This window comes from Asterias rubens, unplaced genomic scaffold (assembly GCF_902459465.1).
Source record: "Asterias rubens unplaced genomic scaffold, eAstRub1.3, whole genome shotgun sequence".
NCBI lineage: Eukaryota > Metazoa > Echinodermata > Asteroidea > Forcipulatida > Asteriidae > Asterias > Asterias rubens.
Genome location: NW_022985820.1, coordinates 243,096 through 258,125, shown reverse-complemented (window position 1 = coordinate 258,125; position 15,030 = coordinate 243,096). Strand labels below are relative to the sequence as shown.

Here is a 15,030-nt window from a genome sequence, read left to right as displayed (position 1 = left end):
CCTTCACAGTTGGTGTATCTCAACATATGCATAAAATAAGAAACCTGTGAAAATTTGAGCTCAATCGGTCATCAAAGTTGCGAGATAATAATGAAAGAAGAAAACACCCATGTCACACGAAATTGTGTGCATTTAGATGGTTGCTTTTGAGACCTCGAAATCAAATTCGTGGAAAATTACTTCTTTCTCGAAAACTATGGCACTTCAGAGGGAGCCGTTTCTCAAAATGTTTTACACCATCAACATTACTCGTCACCAAGAAAGGCTTTATGCTAATAGATATGTTCAGTAGTTACCAATAGTGTCCACTGTCTTTAACTGGTTAATAGGTTTTTACATGCTAACATTGAGACTAAAATAATGTTTGTGACATTGTTGATTGTACTGCCATTCAAAGTTTCGCAATCCTACTTACATGTATCAATCTGTTTTACTTCAGTCACAATGTAACAACCATCTTGCAGCTGATCAATCTGTTTTACTTCAGTCACAATGTAACAACCATCTTGCAGCTCATATCGTTTGAATATAATAGAATTTGTATGTTTTCTTTCGTCTTTAGAAGCCCAAAATGATTTTAAACATCAAACATAGCTCTTTATTTTCTTTATAATTGTTTAACATTTTATTTACATTTTATTTAATGAAGCACCATAACAAGAAATTATAAAAAGAGTAAAAACATTTTACAATAAAACATACAAAAGGGCAAAATTAAGCGAGCAACACTTGATCTTGTACCTAGTTATTAAATGTTTTTGAAATGGTTTATATAACGGTACTTAGTGTGTTTTATTTGTATATACTAGGGTTAACACAAATGTCTGAATGGGTACTGAATATTCATAATAAAATCTGTTCTATTAAAATGGTGTGATTTGACCGAGTTGTAATTTTGTGTCACTGTAACAGACGTGCAACAATTTTTGGGGCATAAAAAAAGGGGAGCAGCAAACTGTCTGATGAACAGAACTTAACACTGTGTTTAATTTTATGCCAGTAAAAAGAAAAAGCAGACTAGGAAATCAGACGATTGAAAATGCATACCGGGTCCTTTATCCCACTCTAGTCGATGTTTCTTTGTTCAACCAAAAAATATTTAATAATTTAGCAAGTCTGTTTCCGTTGTGGTTTATTACTGGCTGTTGTTTACCTGAGACAAATATCCCTAAATAATTCATCATTTCTACATGGAATTTATTGGCAAATTTAAAACTTTAGAAATCTAAAACCCTTAAGGGTCAGGAAAGTGTTTGTGCTTTCTTGTGCTTTCCAATTTGTAACAGTTGCACACGGATAAAATACATCATATCAAACCATTTTTGTGTGACATGATTGTTGTACACAAACTGGCTCTGAACAGAAGCCCATAAGAAATGCAACTCATTTAAAAGATGTTATCAGCTTTTGGGGATGAATTCATGTATATAGAAGAAATCATTTTTGATGTAATAGATGAAAATTACCAATGGTTTTACCAAAATACACTGATGTGTGTTGTCATTGTATACTTCATGCTTCCAGTGCTGACCATGCAATGCAATAGGATGAATTTTCTCAAACCTGTAACTAGATGGATGGCCTCACAGTTTGAATATATTCCGTTGCACTCCCAGGATCCCTTTACTACAAATGCTAGTGTCGCCCTCTGGAGTCACATCACACATGATGTTCTGCTTGGACGGTGATAATGGCATGATGGGTTGGGTCTTTTCACTGGGAAGATAGAAGCAAAGTACAGGATAAATGATTAATGGAAAACACAACTAGCCTGGCTGGTATGGTAATCTAAGAGCCATAGACAGCCACCGACTGGAACGTATCTTCAAAGCGGCTTCCAAAACGATTGGCTTGGACATTAATAATAATAGTATCGAATATACAGCACTTATAGAGCGCACAGTATCTGACAAAGAAAATGCCATTCACGGGCGGCGTTTCTCAAGTCAAGAGTCCAAGATTTAAGATATTTGTTTGAAGAGGTGTGTTTTGAGCTGCCATTTGAAGATTGAGGGATTACTTTGTGTTCCGAGGGCAAGCGGCAGTGAAGATTACATTAAAGATTTACATTGTATTTTGAATCTGCCACTACCTCTAAGATTCAAGTCATTATGCAAGATCCTACCCACACACTTCATTATTCAGTGGCTGTCAACAAATCAGGAAGAATTTGTCCTCCCCCACCCGCACTGAGCGTTTCAGAATGTCATTCTTGCCTAATGCTTGCCACCTGTTCAACTCCAAATTCAAAAGATATTCCCTTCTTTTGTTTCCATTCTGTTTTTCCTGGTTTGCTGGCATCACTGACAATTATTGTAGGCCTGCTTTGTACTGTTATTGTTGATCTTTGGTGGGTTTTCTGTCATCTCCCTTGTATTATTATTACTATTAGTTTAGATGGTTGTAAATACCTATGTCTCTGTTTATTTTGCCCCAGTTACATTTTTATACATGTACTTTATTTATCTTTAAAATTTTGTAATTTACAAGGAATGAACACTTCCTCATTTGAGTACTGTACTATTTGAATTGAATACGCTGACCCTGCCAATCCCCCCCCCCCCACATAACCCCATTTGGCACAGTATTGACACTCCTTTTTAAAAAAAAAAATCAATATATATGTTTATCATTCTTGAAACACTAAACCGGTCGCATTTCCCGCAAATGCGATACAAATTTTGACATCATAGCTCTGTTTTTGATGCAAATGTTTCAGAAGAGTTGGGCACAGTTGAACTCATTGGACACGGTTGAACTCGTTGGACACAGGTCAACTCTCCCAAATTGTTAATTGCAGATTAGTGGTGGCAATATTTGCATCACATTCGCATTGGCAGGAAGTATGAACTGGGCTTTCATCTATTAATACTTACGTGTTTTTCTTCATGAAAGCAAATAGAGTCTGTTGTTTGGACCCATTTGTAGAGTTGGGCTTCGTAGGTTGTTTGTTTCTCTGTCGTCTGGAAAGGCCTGGCACCTTACATGGGCCAGATGTAACGACTCCTTTAGAACAAAACAAAATCCAGTTACTGAGTCATTGCAAAAAAATTACAGAAGAGATAACTCCAAGAATGAACTAATCTTACACAGATCTTTTATACAAAAATTGTTTTAACTAGCTCAATAAACTTCCAATTGTGAGAAGTTGGTGTGGCTCAACGTAGGATTACATCAGATATATGTATGTGAACAGTGTGGAGAATAAGCACTGCCTGTGGATTGTCACTTCAAATTCAATTCCTATACAAATGAACTGTTGAACAATTTCTTTAAAAAGTGGACCAGTGAAGAAGCTGGCATACCAGTGCAACAAGATAATTGATCCAGCTTACTTAAATAATTAAAGCCATTATACACTTTCAGTACAGAAGAGAAAAAAAAAGTTCACAGATTTACAAATAATTTACAGGGTTTACAGAAGGTAATGGTGAAAGACTTCTCTTGAAATATTATTCCATGAAATGCTTTACTTTTTGAGAAAACAATATCAATTCTCGATAGCGAGAATTACGGATTTATTTTAAACACATATCATGACACGGCGAAACGCGCGGAAACAAGAGTGGGTTTTCCCGTTATTTTCTCCCGACTCCGATGACCGATTGAGCCTAAATTTTCACAGGTTTGTTATTTTATATATAAGTTGTGATACACGAAGTGTGGGACTTGAACAATACTGTTTACCGCAAGTGTATAATGGCTGTAATTGTGAACAGCAAACCTCTTACATTACTGCTAAGCATTAAAACAAAAAACATGCTTCATGTGATAATTGTATTTTGGCTGATCATTCTGGTATTAGGGATTATTGTTCTGGGATAAAAAATTCTTCTAACTAGTCATTCATTAAAGACTTTATATCTCACCTGGGGATACCTTTGGCATGTTTGGAAGTTTAGGCGTAGATTCCCAAGTTTGCTTCATCTGTTTGAAGAAAAAAAAAAGTATAATATTACATCCGATCACATTGAGGTTTTAAATTTGTAATAATGTTACTTGAAATTTCAAAGTCACATATTGTAATTTTTAATCTGAAATTGGTTTTTCTATTTATTAATAGCACAAAATGCTTTAGAATGTTCTTTTATATCTGAATTTTGATGGCGATTTACAAAATCAAGCTTAGCATGTATATAAGCCCAATCCTTCTCACACTCTGGCCCATCACTATGGAACGAACTCCCCCAAATCTCCAACAAATTACTACCTATTCCAGCTTCAACACCCATTTGAAAACTTATTTTTTGTGCTCAACTATGTAACATATTGCAATCTTGCTTCTGCATCTCTCATGCGCCAGGGGTGTCTTTTAGACAGACATGGTGCATTATAAATTGCCACTATTATTATTAAAATACAAAAAAAATTAATAATAGAGAAAGAAAATAGAATTAGCTGTTGCAAACAACTTACCAACTAAATGGACCAATGGTATAAACGCAAAAAAATAGTTAATGGCGTGACGTTTTGACCCTAGCAACGTCTTTCTCAAAGGCTAATAGACGACACAACAAACATGAACAGGTTAGTTACCTGTTCATGTTTGTTGTGTTGTCATTAAGCCTTCGAGAAAGACTCTTCTAGGGTCAAAACACGTCACGCCATTAACTATTTTGGCAATAATAAATAACAAATGAAACTAGAATAACTATGAGCTCCTGCATCAAAATGCTTGCAAAAAATGTCTAAAATATTGCAGCACATGGGCGTGGTAACACGGCGTGCACGGCTCGCTAGCTAACACGTTGATTAAAAGTGTCCTCCTGATAACCTGGGCCCAATTTCATAAGGCTGTTTACCAGTAAGCAAATTTATGTTTTTTGGCTTGAAGTTACTGAAATTATCATTGTTTACCTTCTTGTTTGTTCCTAGCTTGAGTCTTTTCTTATCTTCCTGAGGTGGTGTGTTCTCATCACTGTCTGATGTTGTAAGTTCAACGCATTCCTCTCGCTCCATCTCCGAAGAAGAAATGCTTTTATCGTTTCTCACTCGATCAGAACTCTTTTGAAGGAGCAGGCTGCCCCTCACTGCATGTTGCGGTTGGTCACCAAGATTTAGAGTTTGTTTCTGATCATCACTTATCATCTCTGACTTTGATGGTTGACTTATAGGATAATTGGTCGATAGGGTTGGCTTTTGGTTTAGTCTCTTATCAGGTCCACCCACACTAATTGAGGAACACCGTTTACTGACTACAACGGTCTCATTTTCCACATCAAGACTATCATCTTGGGGTTTACTATGGAGTGAGTCAGTGTTAGAGTTTACATCCGTTACCTCAATGTTGATATGAAGACTCTGTGACTCACTCCTGTGAGAGTTGTTATCAGCATCAGACTGGCTGCTAAACTGACTCATACTCAGTGAGTCAGTATCAATACTGTACAAGTTTGTAAACTCACACTTTTCTTTGAACTCATCTTGTGACTCATCTTTGTCCTCTACTGTTGAGTCCTTGTTGACAGACTGCTGACTTTCTCCCCACTCCATTTTAGTTTGGGGTTTCTTGAGCCTGAAGTCGTTCAGACTCTTAAATGTTTTTAAGTTTCCCTCTGTCTTGACAGATCTGGTCATTGATGATGAAGTCTTAGACCAACTAAATGCTACACACTTGTTTTGAGTAGTCAACCTCTGAAAAGATTTGCTTTCGACTTGCAACAGTTCCTGAGAGGAACTTGTGTTCTCTCCTACACTTGTTTTAAGAGAAGATGATGTAGTGGAGGGTAATAGAGGTGCAGAGATGCTTCTCTGGAAACGCTGTAGCCTGTCCAAGCATGATAGCGTAGATCCATTACTTAGACTTGCACAAGTAGTCCTCTCATGAACATCGTCATTGCTGAAGGGTGTATTTGCTTGAGATGTATCATCTTGAAGACCTTGCTCCTGTGCTCCTTCCAGGACTGATGGTGGATTGACGGCGACTGCATCTTGCTCCTTTTCATCTTCTTCCTTTTTGTTCTGAACTTCTTCCTCTTGTTTCCTCGAGAAAAATCTAAGACAGATAAAAAAAACGATATTACATGTACTTATAAAACATGAAAGCTTTCTGAGCAGTTAAAGGCACTCAATATATTTTGTAACAATAAGAGCTATTTGTTTTCTTTACTAACGCTTTCAAGCGCACACTGATAGCTAGCGACCACTTTTAAATCAGTTCAGATATATAGTAGTAAAAAAATATATTGCATGACCACACAGTTTTCAGAATGAGAAAAGAGGACTCAAATGTACTACTGTGATATTGTAGGGACAAAAATAAATCCACATAGTGCCCTCGGCGGGATTTGAACCAGTGTCCCAGAGGTCGAAGGCAAGGAAACAGACCACAGCAACAACCAAACCAATGAATCATCACAATTTATTTATATTAGTAGAGTTTTAAAAAGCTCTCAAGATCTCACCTGCTTGTAACAACTTTAGATCCTCTCAAGATATCTTGACGAGCACTGCTGCTCATTCGATTCTTGGCAAATATATTCCTCCGGGATAAAGTCTTCTTGATACGTTCCTCAGAACCGAAAGCAGTTTCTTGTTTCGGACTGAGACTTCCTTCCTTCTTAGAGAAAGAGTTGCGCTGCTGGGAGTTGGTGTTTCCTGGCTCTTTGTCCTTGGACTCTGGTGTTTCCGGAATGACGAGGCTCTGATCAGCGGAGTGTCTCTTTGTGTTTGGGGATCCATAGAGGGATGTCAGATCATCTGCTGTGAGGTCATTTTCGTCAGCTTTACGGAGAAACATAATTCATATTATTAGTTATTGGCAGAGTAAACTTTAATCCTCTAGTTTTCAAGAAACACACTGTTGAACCAACCTGTGAAAGTTTTATCAAATTCAGCAGTCCCATTTTTAATAATGACCCACAATTTTGTTTTTGTTCTGTGCTTGTTTAAATTGAGTTTATTTGGATCGCTGTAAATGAAATAAGCAGTAGTGATGGGAGGGTCTTCAATTGCTATTTTCTGGACTCCAATATTATTTTTAGACAGAACTACTTATCTGGAGGGGAAAAAGTTTATGCAGGAAGACAAAGAAAGACCAAAGTATACAATGTTTGACCAACATCGGTGCAAGTCCTGAAATCCTTGTGTATGTCATAAATGTGCGCAACCTCCACACGAGCAGACCCTGGTACCATTGTGACATACACCTTCATTCAAAAAATTGTATGTGTGTTCACCGTCTCTTACGAAACTACGCAAAAGCTTGCCCAGAATCATGTGACATAGCAACTGTCTCTATTGTCTGGTGATTTAAAATTTAAGTGTTAACTTGTGATCAAGCACGTCATTGTACCAGACAATATTCAAATCTAACACACAAATGGCTTATTATGACCTTAACAAAGAAGGAAGCCTACCTGGTCTGGGTCGTTTCCTAGTTTGACCTTCCTGTTTGACCTGGTTGACCTTGAGTGTGACCTCTTTACCATTGGTCTGTTGTCGTTGGATTTCAACTGGGTCTTCCTCGCTGATGTTAAGTCCTGGACGATAGTGTTTGTGCCACACACTCAGCCTATGTCTGGGAAGCTTCTTGTCATAAGGCTTCAGGGGAGAATTCAAGAGTAAAAGAATGAACAAAGTTTGTTTTGCTTTGGAAACATGATAGACCTAGGATGGATTTAAGACTAGTCTTATCTCAAGTTAGGATGAGCTGCTTGTCCTACACACAGTTCTTACACAGTTGGATTTAAGGACGAAGGGGAAATTCCACCATTGTTTTAAAAAAGAGTTAATCAATTCCCTCCTGTAATGATTAATAGGCATGATGTATAAAGTGTCTCGAATAGCAACTAGGATACATGCATTATATAAGAAAAAATTATATTGACATCTGAACAAAGATATTGACAAAATAAGAACAAATTACCTACATATGTTATGATATTTGGTTCTTGAGGAAAAAAGTAGGAGCATTTTATCGAGAACAAGGTTTGACCCTCGATACACTGTGCATGCAATTTAATCTGACTTTGGAGTTTTCCCAAGGGCAAAACTAATTCGAAATCAGACTAAAGTTGAAAGAATATCATGCAATGTTCAATAAATGTATGCACGACTACATGTGAAAAGTTCATAAAATTTGGTGGTGATGTAAAAATATCAACAAAACTGTTCATGTTTTTAGAGAATTGATTGCAAATGTTCAAATTAGGTTGATTGTATTCTACAAATTAAACTTAAATATTGAAAATTACAAATAAGGTTGTGAAATCGGTAGGATTTGATGTGAGAGATCTGTGTTCATCTGAGAACAGGGGGTAGCAGGGAGAGAGTTCCAAAGTGTGGGTGTGCTGAAGGCAAAGCTTTAGTTTATATTCTGTGTGTGCGTGTGGGGGGGGGGGTGTTTACGGGTAGAGGATCTGAGGGACCTTGCATTACCTTATTGTAGTCTGGTTTAAAATTAAACATTGTCTTCTTGGTGTTGGCATCAACATTCCCTAGAGCCTGCTCAAGAGCTAGATCAGCGGAATAATAGCTGAAAACAAGATGTAAGGTTACACTAATTGAATCTGAAATGGCAAAAATACAATTTCGGGAGTTTTGATTCGTGTTTTCCCAGGTATGTCATGGCTGAGCTATCTAGCACAATGGACACATGGATTCAAGCTGAGGTGATTATGATCAGCAGAATGTGGCTCAAGTCCTGGCCTAGGCACTCATGTCCTTAAGCAAGACACTTAACCAGTTCTCTATCAAGTAGGATAACAAATGGCACGCCCTGTGTATTGTGCAATGCATGTGTTTCTTGCAGTGGTTGCTGTATGTACCACAGCACCTTGTAAAACCCTTATAAGGTGCTACATAAAGTGGTCTTATTACTGAAAAGTCTGTTTTAAAGTATCTTGAGTACCTTACTAATACATACGTGCGCTATATACAAGACTCCAGTATTATTATTTCAAATAATACGTAGAACAGATCCAAAGCTTGCAAAACTGTTTAGGGGTGAGTTTTCATTATGCAAATCTAAATCTTTAGGTGAGCAAGAAAACACTTCAAAAGGATACGCCCCGGCGTATGTAAGGGACTCCTTGTCGATATCATCGCTGTAAGGGTGCAAGGGTACCAGTCGACGTGTCATGGGGTCAAAGGCCAACTGGTATAAGAAGGTGTTATTAGCTTGATGGAAATCGTCTATGTATTCTTGGGGGACTTTCAGCTTCATCTTCAAGTGGAGAGGTATTCTCTTCAGAACCTGAATGGAGCAAGAAAGATAAGAAAGAGGCGGAAAGATAAAACACCAATAAATCGGACAACAGTGGTGGAAATGCTGCTCGCCCTTAACTCTATAACACACCCTCACTAGAAACCTCTTCTCACACTACTAGGAATTAAAAGACCCGCTGAACCACATGCCTGAGTCGAGAAGTAAAAACTGGGTCATCTCACAAACACACAAGGCCAGCGATCAGTACTTTTCTAAACACACTTTTTTCGATGGGTTACTTTACTTAAAGGAACAGAATTGGTTTTTGCCAACAAAACAGTTGCGGGCAGTGTAAGCACTTTGTGTAATCCACCATATGCATAAACTGTCAAACCCGTGGAAGTTTGAGATCGATCAACCATCTGGGTCACAAGAAAATAATGAAAAACTGATACACATTTTGCATGACATTGATTTTAACAAAACCGAATAAAACGCTCACTGTATATGAGTGATAAACTCCAACCGGGAAATTAGTTTTATTTATTTCTCATTAAATATGACATTTCAGACTTAAATATTTCAAGGGATGTTTTTCTACTATCATCATCATTAGTCCGTGTAAGTTTTATGAACATCTGTGATCTTACACAAGTTTTTTTCTCACCAATTCTGTAATGTTCCGTTAAGCTATTCAAGACTGCACAGGATTGATAATTGACCCTGGACAAAAAAGGGCTACTCTACAACATGTAAGGACTTTCTATACAATCTGTAGGCCTACTCTATACAATCTGTAGGCCTACTCTATACAATCTGTAGGCCTACTCTATACAATCTGTAGGCCTACTCTATACAATCTGTAGGCCTACTCTATACAATCTGTAGGCCTACTCTATACAATCTGTAGGCCTACTCTATACTTACGTGTGTTAAATCAGGGTTAGTGGCCACCTGGAAAAGCTTCCTAGCCTTGCCGAGCCCTATACCAGGTAGAGATGGTAGGTAGTCACACCCAGCTGCTATGCACATATAGCGGAACTTCTCAGCCGAGTATCTACTACCCATCTTAGTAACCTTCTCTAAACGGGACGCTTCGATCTCCAATCCATTACCATTCAAGTCCAGTTTGTAAATAACCTGGTGGACAGGAAAGATATTCCACAAAACTTCAGTTTAGAAAATAGAATGAGCTGTTGCAAACAACTTACTAACCAAAAGGACCTACATGTATGGTACAAATGGCCCGACGTTTCAACCCCAGCAGAGCCGTTCTCCCATTTTCTTTCTCTGGAGAAAGTCTCAGCTAGGGGTGAAACGTCAGGCCATAACAAAATGCTGTACAAAACTCTCCTATTGCCTGACCATTCAATGTGATGAATATTTGGAATGGTAGGTACACTGTGCCGGCCTGCAATATGATGGATACATCTGGAGTGGATGTATCTACACATTACACATTACTGACCATTCAATATCATCCATTGTGGTTTTGAAAGATAGATGTACTATGCCAGCATGCAGTATGATATCATGTGGTGATGCATCTACACAGTACACAGTCAACCCTCCTACTGTCTGACCATTCAATATCATCCACTGTGGTTTTAAATGGTAGATGTACTATGCCAGCCTGCAATAGGATATCATGTGGTGATGCATAAACACAGTACAGTCAACCCTCTTACTGTCTGACCATTCAATATCATACACTGTGGTTTTGAATAAAAGGTAAACTATACACACATATCATCGTATACTGTGATGCTATGGTGATCATGAATGTATACACAGTACACAGTCACCTCTTATTGTCTTGGTAGAAAGTTAGAAGGTAGAAACTGGATCTCTGTTCAAGGAGAATGCGAAGTTGAAATGCAATAATATATCTCACCCTTGGACATCCAAAAGCAACGAGGTCAGAGTCTTCAGTTATGACAGCTTGGACTATACCCTTTTTAGCTAGGTAGGCTAGCTGAGCATCGGCCTCATATGGAGCAACAATGCAGTCCACGTCTAGTGACCTAGCAGCCTGCAAAAAACACATCAGAAAACGATAACACTAATATTTTTAAAATCTCTGGGACTTGTGAATCGAATTGCAACTTGCGGGAATTTTGAATTGTAAAAAATTTAAAATATAGCAAAAACTGTAGGCCTTTGGGTAGGATTTTAAATGTTGCAGGGTGAAATACGATCTATAATGAGTTGTGAAATGAGTACAAACATTCATAAAGGTAAAAATCATTGACAAACTCTCTAGGTGTTCTGCTTAGGTGTTCTGCTTGAGTGGAGTCCCAAATCCACTAATATACTTCACTTTATGATATCGCAACCTTCAAATGTTTGGACTGTGATAAGATTGGTATGCCTGCCTAGCCCACGGCTAAGAGCAGGCTACCAAGTAGTGCACAGCACGCACACTATGTCCATCCATTTTATCGTCTTAAAATTGGGCCACTAAAACATTGAGTAAGTGAAACTTCTAAATATGTTTTCAAACAAGGCAAACTTAACCTAGCTTTGTCAGAAAATTTACATTTACTCATGTTTTTGTCCTTATCTCTTAGTAATAACACCAAAACTAACATCCAAACTAGACTGCCATTTTTTTTGAGATTGTTAAGAACACCTTTTTGGGTTTCAACACCTTACCTTGATGACTTCTAGAGCCATTTGTGGTGTGACATTAACGCACTTAGTGAAACAATCTCTGGCCTCCGACAATTTGCCTTCTCGTAGAAACTGTTTCCCTTTCTTGCTGTAAAGTTCACGTCTCCTGGAGGTGTTAAAAAAAGATAACATTACATTGCAGTGTCCATGCAAAAATGCTGTCTCTCTTAAAAACTAAAGCAATTACATGACATGCATACGTGTTGAATGAGAAATAATGTTGTCTCTTGCTGTAAACATTTGTTGTTCACAAATCCTATGGCTGTAAAATGCAACGTTTTGTATTGAGGCTCCCTCATTGGGAATACAAGCCGTCACTGTACAGTTATCTATGCACACTGACGGTCATCAGCTTTGATAGCTTGTGCAGTGAGTGAGCCCAGCCAGTACAGTATGGATCAAATTTAACACTTGACCACTGGCCCGAGGCCACTAATGTCAGTGTCCAGCAGCATGGCTCAAATTTAACACTTGACCACTGGCCCAAGGCCACTAATGTCAGTGTCCAGCAACATGGCTCAAATTTAACACTTGACCACTGTCCCAAGGCCACTAATTTCAGTGTCCAGCAACATGGCTCAAATTTAACACTTGACCACTGGCCCAAGGCCACTAATGTCAGTGTCCAGCAACATGGCTCAAATTTAACACTTGACCACTGGTCCAAGGCCACTAATTTCACTAAAGGCAGGATAAGTCTGGTGCTCTTGTTTTTTTTAAGTCAACATCTTTGTCTCATAAGAATTATGTTCAAATGTTGAGTTTGGGTCTCAAAAATATCTTTCAATCCCGCTGAGTATCATCAATAAAACTGTTTTCGTTCAAATGAAACAGTTTAAGGTGATAAAACCGTGTTTTCATTTTGATTCTAATCTCTCCTCATTTTGATTCTGGTCTTGTAAAGATTCTGAGCTACAAGTCCTGCAGTCTTGTGGACTGCAATCATTTAGTCCAATCATTTATTTACTGACGTCAGCTTTGATATTGTTACCTTGTGCGGCGGTGGGGGTTGGTGTGGGGGGGGGGGCGGAGCCAAGCCTGTACTGTCATCTATACTTACTCTCTTCTACTAGTTTCCACAATCTTCTTAGCAGGTAGGTTGCTTCCATCAAACACCAGTATTGGTTTGATATCCATGGACCGCAGCATATTGATGTACTTCAGACAGTAGCGAACATACCTTTGAAGTTGGACAATAAGATTTGGATCGATATATCATTGCAATTTGTTTAATTGAGTTTTTACGGATGGTTCAAGGACTAAATTAGCAGTAAAACTTATCAGACAAAGGGGAAGTTTCTTTGTATCACCAACAAGGAAGACTTATCTTGTTGGTATTTAAATAAATACATTACATGTATGCATGCATACACTAGTCACAAACACAGTCACAAACTCAAGCTTTATGCTGTTTTGGGCTCCGAAGCTACTATCCGTTTGTGTGTAACTTAACTCTTAATCACTGTTTATCAGTCAAAGGCAAAAGTCCAAAACAAAGTGAAGTCCAGTTCACAATAATTTGTGTGCTTTCAGATGCCTGAGAAAGTCTTCAAGCCTGAAGTCTTTCTCAGATTCACATTTTTTTGTGAAAAATTACCTCCTTTTCAAAAACAATGTTACATCAGAGGGAGTCATTTCCCACAATGTTTTATACTATCAACAACTCTCTATTGCTTGTTACTAAGTAAGTTTTATGCTAATGTATATTTTAAGTAATTACCAATAGTGTCCAATACCAGTCAGTGCCTTTAAAGAGACAGACAGACAGTACATGTATTGTAGAGATTTTCTTGAAACCAACAGGACTTGCTGCCTAACTGAACTTTACACCTTGTCATTTAGTAATGTGATTGATCAAAGAGTGCAATGAGAGCCTAGGGATAATGGGAGACTTTCGGGACACTTGGTGGCAGCAGACTTACCAGGTAAAATTCATTGTTCTCGGTAATGTGCACACGCTCAGAACTACGTAAACAATGGAAATTTACATGGTAAGTCTGCTGCCACCTAGTGTTTCAAAGTCTCCCATTAAGGGACTCTTAGATTGAATACTCACATATCAGTGTTCTCCCCTTTAGCCAGCTGCATGGCACATCCAAAGGCCCCTCTGTGAATCCAGCAGTAGGTGTCTATAGCAACGGTGTAGCCGCTGTACTTACGGACGTTGACCTGGTGTGAAGCCTCCTTCAGGAAGGGTAACAATCCTTGTATACCCATAGTGCAGTTTAATATTGGAACTATATCATCAGGAACAGCCTACATAACAAAAAATCATTTCTTTTATATTAGATTTCAAATTAATCAGAAGTATGCAAGAGATATCAACTTTTGCATCGGTTTACTTAAAAAATATATACAAATTAGACAAACATTTTGAAAAACATGGCCTCTTGTCATTCCGAGTGGACTCTCTAGTAGTTGCGTTATCGCAACTAACTCTCTCTCTAGCAACTTTGTTCCAGCATAGACCCAGTAACTGGGGCACTGCACTAATTATTTTCGGAATGTTGACCATCTTCTGCAGAGTCTACCTCCATGGTACGACAGAAGATGACAAAACTGTGAAAAAGTAAAGGAGTAGTAACTAGGTAGGTAGTACAGTACAGCACCCACTGGGTTTAGTTCTAAATAAATCTTCTATAAATAACCAATGCAATGTAAAAGGCTGACTATGCAATAAAGCTGACTAGCTTTTTAAATATTAGCTACAAAAATAGAAATGATAAATTAATTGTAGTTCTTTTTGCAAATTACAACATGAACAAGTTAGGCTTATTTAATAGCCTTTATCTAAAATGTGGAAGTCATGGAAGTACAACTTATTTACATCATACACAGAGTACAGTTTTAACTTAATACTAAACTTGCATGTCTTTTACTATTAAAAAAACACATGTAGGTTATACTAGCAGGTTCATCATGTCATCATTGTGTGACACTGACAGCATGCGTGCACAGCGATTGTCCTAGTTGCGCTGTGGTTTTCTGGCTCGACGCAAGACAAGAGTGTTCGAGCGCCAGCATGGAGATACGGAATTATTCGCGAAAGTAAGTACTTACTTTTCGGACACCTCTCTGTCAATGAAAAGCTGCTGCTTTTGTCTGCAATCACTCTAAAATGGGCTTAATTTCTTGAAAATTTTGCAAATAATTTATTTACCTTGAGCAGCGTTCGTTTTTCGCGCGAGCGGCGGTGACCTTTAATTCAG

General features: G+C 38.1%; 1 protein-coding gene across 1 annotated transcript; it reads right to left on the bottom strand.

The window, feature by feature from the left end:
• Positions 1-296: 296 nt before the first annotated feature.
• On the bottom strand, positions 297-14,997 carry LOC117306748 (exonuclease 1-like). The gene is made up of 14 exons (XM_033791229.1): positions 14,882-14,997; positions 13,878-14,077; positions 12,882-13,001; positions 11,804-11,927; positions 11,043-11,180; positions 10,076-10,288; positions 9,009-9,196; positions 8,380-8,476; positions 7,359-7,542; positions 6,405-6,723; positions 4,858-5,995; positions 3,870-3,927; positions 2,877-3,006; positions 297-1,716 (listed from the first exon to the last, which is right to left on the bottom strand). Exons 2-14 carry the CDS (start codon positions 14,036-14,038, stop codon positions 1,584-1,586), a joined length of 3,003 nt encoding a protein of 1,000 aa, XP_033647120.1. The 5' UTR covers positions 14,039-14,077; positions 14,882-14,997; the 3' UTR covers positions 297-1,583.
• Between the last annotated feature and the right edge of the window lie 33 nt (positions 14,998-15,030).

Bases quoted from the DNA above. Each gene is read 5' to 3' on its own strand.
- LOC117306748 (XM_033791229.1), bottom strand. From the start codon at position 14,038: ATGGGTATACAAGGATTGTTACCCTTCCTGAAGGAGGCTTCACACCAG. The intron at 11,181-11,803 runs GTAAGGTGTTGA...TGTTTTTTGCAG, and splicing joins TGGCTCTAGAAGTCATCAAG to GCTGCTAGGTCACTAGACGT. The intron at 6,724-7,358 runs GTAGGCTTCCTT...TTCTCCGTAAAG, and splicing joins TAGGAAACGACCCAGACCAG to CTGACGAAAATGACCTCACA.